Consider the following 13,594-nt stretch of genomic DNA (forward strand, 5'->3'; position numbering starts at 1 on the left):
TTTGGACCATTGCTAATCTAACAAACAGGAAATGGAATCTAAGTTTAATCTCAAATTTAATTTGCATTAGTCTTCTTGTGTATAAAGGTGAGCATCTTTGTACTTGGTCAAGATTTGTTTCTTTCTCTTTCTATGAACTCTTTTCATTCTCTAGCCCAATCTTTTTAATGTATTGCTGATCTTTTTCTTTCCTAATTTGTAAATCTGCATATGTTAGGGATATGAACATTTTGTGTCTGTTGTTAATTGCAGATATTATCCCTAGTTTGTCATTTGTGGTTTTACTTTGTTTATTGTGTCTTGCCAAGCTATTTTGTAATGTCATCAAATTTATCTCTCTATTCCCTTATTGCTTCTTGATTTTGAGCCATAGTTAGGAGAGATATGCCCACTCTCACATTATAGTAGAATTCATTTGTGTTTTCATCTATTACTAGAATTTGCATTGTTTCATTGTTTATTATATATGAATATACTCTCCATTTGGGGTTTACTCTAGTATAAAAAATGGATTCAATTCTATCATTTTCTGTATGGCTGTTCTATTTGATAAATGCTAGTATTCAAAAATCCATTTCCCCTACTGTTTTGAGATGATTACTTTATCATATGCTAAACTGTCATGTGCAGTTTTGACTATTTCAGTATTTTCAATTCTATTTTACTGGTAAACTTTTTTTATTTTCCCTCACAAAATGCCCCAGGAGAGTTTCTCTTCTTGTCTCAGTGTTGAAGCAAAGAAGGAATAGAAATTAATCCATTTTTTAATATGTCTGGCTCTGGCAATCTGGATTTGAATGCATGCTCTGTCTTATATTGTCTCTTTGGTCTTGAACAAATTATTTAATATCTCAAAGTTGCCAAGTCCTTCTCTGTAAAATGGGAATGATTTACAGACTTATTGATGATTATTTGCATAAAGCATTTAGTACACAGTAGCCTTTAATAATTGGAAACCATAGTTATTTCATTCTTATGGCTGTTGTTGTGCCAAATGAATACATATACTCTATAGTTACACAATTTGACTTCTACTTATTCTTCACATTGAGAAAAAGGATGTCACATCATACAAAGGAAAATAATGCAGTTGAAAGAAACTTCTGCGGGAAGAAATGTATTTCAACTCACTAAAATGCCTGTACTTAAGAAATACCCTCTCTAGGCATTAAGAATATCATCAATACATTTTTATTTAATATGATTAATGTAATTAGCTAGATTCTTGCCTTAAGAAAAGTATTTTCGCAGCTGGAAAAGAATATGCTCATTTTAATTTTCAAGCAGCTTGATGTTTGGTACTAATTAACAGTCTTTGTTTACTACAAGATGCAGTGAAAGACCAGGCAGGCTATAATTAAGATTTATGCACCATTAAAACACAATTTTATACTTCAAAATTTGCTCTCCCTACACTTAATATCTCTTTTCATGTGATGAAGTTTCAAATTAATTAAAGAGCTCTGCTAATAAAAGATATTTGGAAAATCACCCCAATAATAAATACTTTCCATCTCCTGACTCATAAGTTAATTAATTGTATACCACATTTGTGTCTCCTTTCCCTAGACCACATGATTTTGAAAGTTAATTTACTAATGAAATTGTAAATCTGTTCCTCAGTTAATGAAGGGAATTAGATATAGCACACACAGATACTATGTATTGTTTCAATTATGTGCCAAAATCTCAATGTCTTTCAGGGACTCCTGAGGATTACCCACGATTTTTCCATATGCATCCTAGGACTGCAGAACTTAGCCTCTTGGAACCAGTAAACAGAGACTTCCACCAGAAATTTGATTTGGTTATTAAGGTAAATTAAACTAATTTCTTCTCTCTTTGTATTTATAAACTTCTAATCAAAGAATCCTGTAGTGGTTATTGTAGGCACTTTTATGTTACAGAAATTCAAATTAATCTGACTGCAATATTTAAAAAAGTGAGGTTCAGCTATTTTAATACGTTGCGCTACCTTTCTTTAAGATAACTGTTTATATTATGATGTAATTCAAATACTGAGTATTTTTGTAAGAAATGCCTTGTCCAAATATATATATAACGCTACATAATATAACTGTTACATTTTCTAACTTTTTTTTCTTGCTAAAAGGAATCAATTCTTGACCACAAAACTGCTCATAAATATATTTTAAATGGGCATGAATTTATATATTTTTATTTTAATATCATATTATGTTTTAAAATAATTTTTTTTCTTTCTAACATAAAAAGAAAAGGTCTTCCCTGTCCAGAAATCCTTTCAATAGATGTCTCATTAATTTCTTTATTTTGAAAAATGATCCTAGGCTAGAAAAATTATCAAAGCTAGGGGAATCCATCTGGCATTACACTTACAGTTAAATAATATCTACTGTATTGTAATAAAATTGTTTAAGAGGCACTGTGAAAACCAGGACAATCTGTCAAGTAATTCTGATAGACTTTGCTGGCAGGTAAGATCGGAGCTGGACAGTGAAGGAATAATGGCAATTTATGGAGTAGCAACGAGGGTGGGAGAAGTACTTTAATAGAACTGACCAAGCAAGGACTTGGAGTAAGTCTGGTGTGTAATATAAGTCCTTCTCATAAACACACAGAACAATCTATAGAAATGCACATTGAGGGTATTCTTTTATAATTTTAAACTGTTAAAAGTAGAGAAAATAAGATAAGGAAGCTTATGGAGCATATCCAAAGTTACTTAAGCACACTTTTCATAGAATTAGAGCCATAATCTTGCTGGTAAGCTCATTGATGCAAATGTGGAACAAAAATCTCAGCCAGCATAAGGAGCTGGCTCCGAATTGCCTCCCTGAGAAGCAGCAGCTCTGAGATTCACACTTAGGTTGATCTAAGCGAGGGCCATACTCTTATCCCTTCACCAAGACGCAGTTGCTTCAAAGTGGTGGGCTTAATTCTCTGTTGGTACAACTGCAAACAGAAACACGCAGACACACATTTGATTTTAGTTCAAATTAGGACATATTTTGTGGGCACTGATCATGTTATACGTTACCAGATCAAAGGTTATGGGTTGTCCCCCGTTCTTGAAGATCTCTAAGGGTAAAGAGTTGTACATGCTGGTAAATCAAATAGGTCCCATCAACATGTAACAGGAAGGCATCTAAAAAGTGCTGGAAAAGTACAGAATCGGGGCATATAAATTAATCTGGGGATTCCAGGAAGATGTTCCGCAGACTACCCTGAGCTACCTGTTGCTGCATCAGAAAGTTTTTGGCCAATGAATAGAAGTGGGAAGTATGTTTGAACATCAGGAAAAGCCAAAGTAAAAACTAGAGCCGTGTTTTAGCAGGCTACAAAGAGTTAACAGGGAACCGAGGGATAGGGGCAGACCAGGAGAGCCTCCTGTGAAATTGCTTTTTCCTTCGATTTTATTCAGTAGGGGTTTGGGAGTCATTCAACAAAGACAGACTCCTTTTACCATTTGTATAAAATGGCCATGCATGAGATTTATCTTCTTGCACTGACTATTTCAATTATCAGGGAACTATATAAAACTAGAAAATATGTATCCATTGTCTACCCTCCGTCTCCGTGTAGGCCTGTGGTGCTGTTCTCTGTAGGAGCTAAGAAAGCTGACAAGGCACTGTTACCAAACTGCCTCATTTCAGTCCTGAAATCAATTATTTTCCTTTACTATCAAACTTAGTTGTCCTGGTGTACCCAGGTACAATGAAAAGCAGCCCATCAATTATAGAAACAAAAATCAATTAGACAGGCCATAGATAATTTGTTTATGTTTTAATAACACTTTATATTATTAATGGAAGTTTTTACAGACATTATTAGATTCAAATTACTGTGTTTTGTGTGCAGTCAAGGGGATAATAAGCAAAGGTATCAATCTATACGAATAATAACGTGCCACCTGCTTGAATAAGAGCTGAATATTGTGGCTTTGTACAGGGATCCCTTGAAGTGTAACAGTCTGGTGGGTCTCTGGAGTGAGTCTTTCAACTTCTTCCCCTTTTCTTATTTCAACAATGTTTCATTTTTCATTGGAAATAGAAGTTTTTTTTTAAGATTTTATTTATTTATTTGACAGAGAGAGATCACAAGTAGAGTGAGAGGCAGGCAGAGAGAGAGAGGGAAGCAGGCTCCCTGCTGAGCAGAGAGCCCAAGGCAGGACTCGATCCCAGGACCCTGAGATCATGACCTGAGCTGAAGGCAGCAGCTTAACCCACTGAGCCACCCAGGCACCCGGACATAGATGTTTTTAATGAATTTGATCCCCATTTCTGTTTCGGGAGCTAAGGAAAAACAAAATGAAGTATTTCCTCTTCGACTTTGAAAATTCTGCTTTAGAAAGCTATATGCACATTTAACAGGTGGGAAGCATCATAGTTAAGAAATTTTTCATCTTTATTCCATCCATATCAGCCAGGGATTTATTCAGGATACTGACAAAAATGTAAAGGTGAAATTAGGGAAACAAAAGGGAGTAGCCCACCAACTTTCGAATATTAAAGGATTGAAAGGAGTCCAATGGAAAAAGGAAAGGATGTTCCATTTCAAACACTATCCCAAATGTTAAAAGATTGTAATCTCTTAAACATTTTTAACTGAAATACACATATTGAATAAGAATTGTACGTTTGGTTTGCCCAGGAAGGTTCACATTCATGCCTATTGTCTTTGTATAATTATTCATAATATCTCTTTCACTCCGAAAACTGGCCCAGTTTGGATGAAAAGTTATGTGATCACCATAGTTACAAAGCAAAAGCAACTAGGAGATATATGAAAGCATATTTTATTATCTGGGTAATAATGAATCAGTTCATGCATAAATTATCTATTACAAAGCCCAGAAAATTCACTTTTATGATTTTAAGTGCAGTAATTTTTTAAAAAAATTATTAATTGATATATTTATACTCTTGACACCTAATACAAATATAAGTGGATAAATTATTAATAATTCACTGTCTCACAGTTGCTCAGACATAATTGTGTTTTTTTATGGAAATCTCGTGGATTCACAGCTAAAGTGAAGCTCACGGACATGATCACACCACGGTCTCTCCAATTTTCTGTTTTTAACATTTTATATATTTATTTGACACACAGAGAGAGCATAGGCAGAGGGAGTGGCAGGCAGAAGGAGAGGGAGAAGCAGGCTCCCTGCTGAGCTGGGAACCTGATGTGGGACTCCATCCTCATGACCTGAGCCGAAGGCAGATGCTTAACTGACTGAGCACCCAGGCACCTGGTCTCTCTGATTTTTAGGTTGTTATTGCCAGCCTACAGTAGCTGTTTTGCAGGCTGAGCTACAATCCCTTGTCTTTCCACACCGAGGGCATGTTAGCCTGAGCCTTCATCAGCCACCCTGAACACTCTCTGTCCAGCCAGCCTGACACAGTCACCATCCTCTCAGTCTGCCATCTTCTCTCCGGCCCCCATGCATCTGTGGATGCTGCCCCACCTCGTGAATATCCCTTCTTTTCCTCTTGGGCACTGTGGGTCGCACTGTCACATCAGCGATTGCATCAATGTCTCACTGATACATCAGAGGCTAAGACACTCGGTCTGGAAAGGCCTTACCACAGCCTAGAAGCTTCTCCCCACATCCCGCTTGTCCCCATGATGGCTCTAACGGTCCTACATTGAATTTTCCTGTGTATTTTCTCTTGGACTTTACAATAGGGCAGGTGGTCATATATTTCTTTATGTTGTAGCCCAAGTGTATGTCAAGTGCATAGAAATGCTCAAGAAATATTTGTCGTAAGGTATTCTCCCTGGCGCAAACTTCTAGAGCAACTGATTTTGCGTACCTACATCTTCACTGTATTTAAATACCTACTTTTGAAAGTGTGAGCATTTGATATGACTTCATCTTGTCTGTCTGTCTAGAATAAAGATGCAATAAACTTCTCAAATAAATTCAGCTCCTGGAATAAAAAGGTCAGATCTATGTGAAAGCAGAGTTTAAAGCTGTTTGTGAAAACCGAACAAAAAACACTCCTTCTGAGGGGGAGGAATACACACACACACACACATACATACACACATTCAAATATATATATATGTGTGTGTATATATATACATATATATATTTTGACACAGACAAGGGCCACAGAATTGAAACTGGAGAACTTGAATATCAGTGCAGATGGGACAGTGATCCTGGCAAGGTACTTTTCTCCAGACATTTGACAAAGACAAGAAAGTCTCGAGGCCTGAGAGGACAGCTAGCATACTCACAGATTTGTGATGCCACAGCCTAGAAAGTGCTTGGCCTTTGTGTGAACGATAACATCAGTGATACTTCACAGGAACTCAGTAGAACCCTCAGAGACACTGTTTTTGAGGCTCACGATGTTTGTAGTTTTCAGTTTGCTAAGTCTTTGGAATGCGTAACACTTACTTGCTGTGGGAAAGAAAGAAAGGCATTGAAGTTCTGCATTGAGGAAATCGCCAGTATGGAAAGGGTGCTTTTAGATGATTTCCCACCTGCCTTTGGCTCAGGTCATGACCCCAGGATTTTGGAATCGAGCCCCCCATTAGGCTCCCTGCACAGTGGGGACGAATACGTCACTTATGAAAATGAATAAAAGGGAAGAATACATCGTGTCTTCTTGTCTCACATTTTTATTCATCCAGCTGAATTAGAAGAGAAATGGGATGCAGCAGTCGAATATTGCGGGTCTCCAAATTTGCAGGCTGACAAAAGACACACGGAGGTGATATTTTAGTTGGCCACCTTCCTTCCTTACAAGGTGACCTGCTGCTGCTGCTTGGAAGAAGAAAAGCCATTTATCCATTCTGCTCACACTGTCTTGATTTTGGCAAGGCCGTCTTGTCTGCAAAGGTCATGGTAGGAGTACAACAGCAAGTCCAAATATTGTAAAATGTCCAGTTGGAGCCACTTTCTGAATGGCCCTGGCCGGCAGTCCCTCCCCACTACGCCCCTTCACAGGCGACGACTCCCACCAGCCTCTTGCACAACCACTCCCGACAGGTCCTCATAAACCTCTTGGTTGTTGCATGGAGAATTTAGAGATACGGTAACAACTCACGAGCTAGATAGGTCTGCTTACCATTTTTTCTCAAGAATAAGCTGGTACCTAGGAGAAACACTAAACTCTCACTCTTCCTAGCTTCCAGGCTCTGAAAAATAACCCACTTGGAGATAAGGGTTTTTCTGGGTTTGATTTGTTTTGTTTTGGTTTTGGGGGGTTTTGCTTTTGTTTTTTGGTGTTTTTTTGTGGGTTTTTTTTTTTTTTTTTTGATAATGATGATTTTTGAAATTCAAATATTCCAAGATGGAATTTTCCAGTCCACTGGTTCAAATAAGACACTTCAATGGGGTTTTCTTCTGGTTGAGAGAAAAGAGGAAACTCAGTGGGAATGAGGTTAGAACTCTCTGTGGTCCTTTGCTGGTTGGAGAGGCAGATGGCAGGGCACTATAAGGGAGATAAAAGAGTTAACAGTATTCCAGAGTAAAGTGACTACTTCATCACCTTCATAATTCTGTTTCTGGTTAGCCTCGCTATTTACAGCCAAGATGATTCCCATGTTCCAAGCACCAGCTGAAGAGCCTGATGTACCTGTGATTAGCAGGGGTTTTCTGGGCCTAGGTCTTCCCCAGAGTGACTGGGTTTTTCTTTTTTAAATCATTCAAAATTACGTCAGTCATTCTGGTGTCAGTTCATATCTCAAACACTAAGCAAAGAGGAAGATTTTTATTATTGAAAGATATATAGGAACTTTGAAGATTCAATGCAATAAATTATGAACAGACTGGTCATATTCTTCCAGTGAGGATAAAATATACTTCAGTTTATTAAAAATATTCTTTTGGTGGGAAGCATGTCAGTATGATTTTCTTGTCATTTTATGAACCCTTGTTGGGTATGGTTTGCCTATATTCTCTCTATGGAAGACATTTTTTTCCTTTTGTAAATTTCCAACCAAGACTGTACTTCTTTGCTCTATTTTTGACATCACAAACAAACCACTTGTGTGATTAAAAAAAAAAAAAACACTGATTTTTTTGTAATTTATCTGATAAATTATGTTATGGGTCTGTACGTTCTCAAATATTTTTAGTCACTGTTCTAAGTGCTCTTGCTGTCAAAATCTTTAGGCATTCTTTTTAATTTGTTAGAGTATGGAAGTTTAAATAAAGAACATTTTTGTAGGGTTAAGGCACTGTAATTTTCCAAGAAGGGCCAAGAAGCAATGAAATATACTTCTTTTTAATTATTAATTAGTTGGTTTTATTAATATAATCTTTGACCTAAGAACAGTGGCTTGCCACAGCCATCTCTCCCTAAGACATCTCAAAAGAAAAATGTACTCATGTAGAAATTAAATGTAACCTATTGTCACTAAGGCTCTGGCCCCAAATCCCTTCTAGAACTTCAGTGAGCTGAGCAGGATCCCACAGAGAGCTCCCTTACACAAGTGAGGTTCCTGCACTTTCATTTCCAACTGTTCTGTCCAACTGAAATTTAAAACTGAAGACCTACTAATTCTTTGTAGATGAGCCTAGAGCAGTGCTGGCCTCTGCTGTAACAGCTTCCTAGGAACCTGAGGCAGAGAAGAAGTAGCAGACCTAACTGGTCCCCAGAGGTCTCCTGGCTCCACATCTCATGGTCACCAAAAGTGCTTATTTCTGGAAGGCAGGTTTCAGGGCTTCCCGCACTGAATCAAGACACCCATGTGTCTCTCATGACATTTGAGTGTGAGAGCCCACCATGTATTAACATCATTCAGAACCCTGTAAGGCAGGGTAACATTAAAATAATAATTAAGGAAACAGAAAAATAAATACCTATCCGAAAGCCTGACTGAGCCTGCAGGAATGTGCTTTAACAGGGACCTCACATGAGACAGGGAGTCATCAGACGAGAAGGGCTTCAGAAACCACAGTGTTTGAGAAACACTGATGGAGAGTACAGTAGGCAGGGTCTTCTTTGGGAGCCTGCCTTTAATGAAATGATGGATGGGAAGAGACAAGCATCTGGAATGTTTAAATATCCTTGTAATGTTGGCTGCTCCATTCACATCCTAGATCAGACTTTATTAAATGCGCTGTTTGCCCTTGAGTGTCCATAAATTAATTTACTACCTTACTATAAACTAGTGGCCACAAACTAGTTTACTAGTTTACTGTGGTGGAAGCATGTGCACATTTGGGGAGAGCAAGTGTATAGCAGGTTTTAGTAAACTTTTTTATTGGAAACTGTCCCTCTTGCTGGGTTTTTACAAACCAAGACACCCAGATATACAAAAAAAAAAAAAAAAAAAAAAATGCCCAGTTGTCTCTCCACCCTCTCCTGGCCACTACTCCCCACATACCTAAAACCCCCCAACTGCATGATTATAACAATGTACACTACTTTTGTCTGTTTCAAATTTGTTTTAAGATTGTATTTATCAGTTTATTAATTTAATGTATTAATTTATTTGAGAGAGAGAGCTCAAGCTGGGGCAAAGAGCAGAGGGAGAAGGACAAGCAGGTTCCCCATACAGGGCTCGATCTCACAACCCTGAGATCATGACCTGAGCCAAAATCAGGAGCCAGGCAGTCAATGGACTAAGCCACCCAGGTGGTGCTAAAATTGTTTTCATAATCACGGTGAAGTATCATATCTTGTATCACAATCGTAATAGCATTGTGCACCTTTCCTTTTGTTCGATAGTTTGTTTTGTTGTTGTTGTTGTTGTTGTTGTTGTTGTTTTAACTGTGGCTAACCTCTGAGGCATACCTTTCACAACCATATACTGGCCACTTATGAAAGAATCAGTAACAATGTATCGTAAAGGTAATGTTCCAACTTTCATAAGCATTTGCTTCCAAACAGAAGTCCAAGTCATTCTTGTTTGAATCCCAAGGCAGGCGTGTCTCAATGCCTGGCTCTTAGAAAGGTGTAAACGAGTAAGGTTGTTGATGCTAATAAATAAATTGGTTGAAAACATGAGTAAATCGATTTTAACAATCTAAATCGGTTAGGAAAAAGTGAGGGTAATTTCTGATCAAAGAGAGAAAATGGGAGTATAAATTGAGCCTTCCAGCAAGATCCTCCCAAACCAACCCTCTTCCTCAGGTTTACTTGCAAGTTGCATTGAGGAGTGGCAACGAGGAGGGTATGAAGCCTGGGTGGCATGGGCATGTCTGGTTTTCAGAGTCAGCATCCGACTGAGCCAAATAAGCAGCTCCTGCATGAGCACAGGCAGGCTTGAGGAATGGAATCCTTTGTCTCCTGGAGGCTTGATTGAAGAGAACAGTCTTCTCCTGGGGTCTAGGAGAGAGACGGAGTTCATGGAGTGAGAAGGACAGGAGCATGATGGAGGCCCTGAAACTTTGGTGAGAGCAGTGACCCATTCTGGCTGGTCTTTCACAAAAGCACAGGCTCCCCTTATGGGCCTAGGGTGTTGACCAGGGTGGACGCAGACAGAGAAGTTAATGTGATCAGGGGCTGATGGTGGTAGTGAAATCAGGGTGGTAACCAGGGAGGAGGTGAGAAGTTGTTAGATCCAGCTTGTATTTTATACTTTATTTTAAAGTGTGGTATTGCTCCTATTCCTTTTCCACAAGTGATTTTTTTAAAGCCTTTATTGATTTATTTGACACTGTTTTTTAAAAGATTTTATTTATTTATTTGACAGACAGAGATCACAAGTAGGCAGAGAGGCAGGCAGAAAGAGAGGAGGAAGCAGGCTCCCCGCGGAGCGGAGAGCCCAATGCGGGGTTCGATCCCAGGACCCTGGGATCATGACCTCAGCCACAGGCAGAGGCTTAACCCACTGAGCCACCCAGGTGCCCCTATTTGACACACTGAGAGAGAGTGAGAGAGCACAAGCAGGGGGAGCAGCAAGCAGAGGTGAAGGAGAAGCCGACTCCCTGCTGAGCAGGGACCACCCCCCCACCCAATATAGGACTCTGGGATCATGATCTGAGCCAAAGCCAGATGTTTCACTGACTGAGCCACCCAGGTGCCCCGTATTTTAGTTTATAGTCAATAAAGTATTCTCTCGGATTACCCATGACTGTGCACAGAAGCAGGAGTGGAGGCAGGTGGAGGAGCCTGAAGACTTGGCCGCCGTGACTCGTAAACAGCCATGGAGTGGGTTTATGAGGGTGAGAACTCCCTTTAGCAATGTTTGCTGATCCCCACACAGAGGTGTGAGGTGGACCAACATGCTGAGATAGACAGGAGAGGTCAGCTGGGAGTCATGAGGTTACGGACACTTCTCAGACAATGACATGCGGCCAGGGTCCACCAGGACCTGAGTGGGAGGAGGAGGACACAGTCTAGCCCTCCTTCCTGGGCCTCTCCAGCTGTCAGGAGCGGTGGAGAAAGGGACAGATCAGCAAAGGAGAATGAGGAGACGCGGGGAGCAAAGCCAGGAGGAGACCAGGAGAAAGTGCTGTCTTGAAAGGCTGCTGAACAGTGCTTGAAATGCTGAAGATAGGTCGCAGAGATAAGGCCTGAGAACAACGCCTGCTTGCATCCAGGTCAGAGTCCTGATGGTTTTCCAAGAACAGGTGTGTGAGGCCAGGGCCGAGCCTGACCTAGGCGAGGGGGTGGGGTGGAGTGGGGGGCTCGGGAACACCTGTGAGGAGGGACCCCCCCCCCCCACCGCCAGTGGTGAATACATGGGTGTGACGGGTACGTCTTACAGGTTCACCACAAAGATCTCCTGACTGCCGAGGAGAAAATGATCTCCTCTTACTTTCTTAGAATTTATTTCCATGTCTTGATCATCGCCCCCATTTTCTCTTTCTCCCCTAAATCCCACTATCTAGTTGAAAGGGTTCACGTTAGAGATGGTGGGGCTGCTTGCCACCGGTCCTCAGGTGCAGGGAGGGAAGGGACTATCCACACTTGCTCGTTTTAATATTGAAAAAGGAGTAGTTTGTGTCTTTCAGTATTTTGCTCTCCAAAGTAACTAAATAGTGTATTTTTCTTCTACTTTTGCTTTCTTGGCTTTTAGTTTCATTACTGAAAATGGGACTCATGCCCAGAAATAGTCCAAACAAAATCTGGCTTTTAAATATAATGCTTAACTGGTAACTGCAGATGCGGTAGATATAAATAAAGTTACCTTTATGGGATGAAGTGATTTCTTAAAAACGCCGGCTCATTTCACTTGACCTGCTTTTTGTGCTTCTAATCTCATTCACCAGTGATTACAGGGGAACCAAATAAGTCAGATTTTTGAGAATTTCTACTTATGTTGTTTAGAAGCAGAGAGGGTAGGATGACAGGTCTAATGCATGGTCTTGCAGCAGAGCAAAGTGTAATAGTATTAATTTGTGTTAAGTGCCATATTTTACCTCTAATTAATCTGGAGTATCCACGTTATTAATATTCTTTCCTGCCACTAATCTCTTCCATCCGTCTTACATTTGTGTATTCATTTGCATTCTCTGAATTAGACAAACATGTTGTGAATTTCCCTCCGTAGCCTCTCATAAATCAAGAGACCTGAATTTGGGTGCTTTCCTGTCTGTTTCTTACATGTGATGCGGCCTTGAACTTAAAACTCATCCTTCTCCTTCTCCATGAACACAAAGGAATATTTTTTGTGTTTAGAGAGGGGTATACAAAAGAGAGTAAGGGTTAAGAATGTGGACCTTGGAGACAGATACCTGGTTAGCTCTCCTGAAACACTGAAATCAGACAAAGTATGTGATAGCAATCCAAACATACCGACCATACTAATGACAAACTAATGTGAGGGTTAAAAGAGTTTCACATGTTATGTTTAAAGATGTGCAGAATTAGATTCTTCTCATAGATCTGATTTGAGTTTTATTTCCTTTTCATTGGATTACTTTGTTTTCATCATGCAGATAATAACATGTTTTCCTGGCTTCACAACAGGCAGTAAAAATTAACAACCTACAAGCTAAATGTAAAACATAAACTTCTTTCACCGGAATAAAATTTGGCTTTTTGTTTTCCTGTCACTGTCCATAAATTGTTTTCCTGTGTGTTTATTGGGCGAGGGGGATGGGGACAAATGATAGATTTTGTGACTTTTCATGACATCACTAGTATGTCCATATGGATAGGACATAATGGCTTTTGGAATAATTAGCTACAAAATAAAGGCGAGAGAGAAAAGGTCCTGCTCAGAATGACTTGCATGTACGAATTGCTCCTGCTTTAATCAGATCACAGTTGCTGGGTCGGAACCCCATATGGACCAATTAGTTTCATCCAGTATAAAAGCGATGTTTTCTGGTCTTCGACTGTACCTCTCACCCCGATCAGCTGTGCTCAAGGAGCCTGTTGTGTGTCGCAGAGGGAAAGCCTAGAAGAGTGTCCATGGCTCAGCACAAATTAATCATAACCTCTGGATGCAGAAGGAGCTACCCATGGTGTCAACAGCACATATGGGCTATGTGTGAGAGGAATACATAATTCTAGAAAAAGCTACACATTATTTCAGGATTATTGTCCTCAGTGCAGAGCAGAGCTCATGAACATTTTACACTGTGGACCCCTCTTGGCAGTCTGTTCCCAAAGAAAATTCAAATGCACAAAATGAATGGCATAATGTTATAGAGGGAATCTAATTCATTGAGATGGAGTTACCAAAATATTTTTTA

At 39.6% G+C, this 13,594-nt stretch overlaps 1 protein-coding gene across 1 annotated transcript in view; it reads left to right on the top strand.

The window, feature by feature from the left end:
* Nucleotides 1-13,594, top strand: part of PCDH15 (protocadherin related 15) — a 723,362-nt gene that overhangs the window by 338,578 nt on the left and 371,190 nt on the right. Inside the window, exon 10 of the mRNA XM_059172504.1 lies at nucleotides 1,704-1,816. Within this exon, the coding sequence (XP_059028487.1) occupies nucleotides 1,704-1,816 (113 nt within the window). The remainder of the gene's footprint in view (nucleotides 1-1,703; nucleotides 1,817-13,594) is intronic.

Source organism: Mustela lutreola, chromosome 4 (genome assembly GCF_030435805.1).
Source record: "Mustela lutreola isolate mMusLut2 chromosome 4, mMusLut2.pri, whole genome shotgun sequence".
NCBI lineage: Eukaryota > Metazoa > Chordata > Mammalia > Carnivora > Mustelidae > Mustela > Mustela lutreola.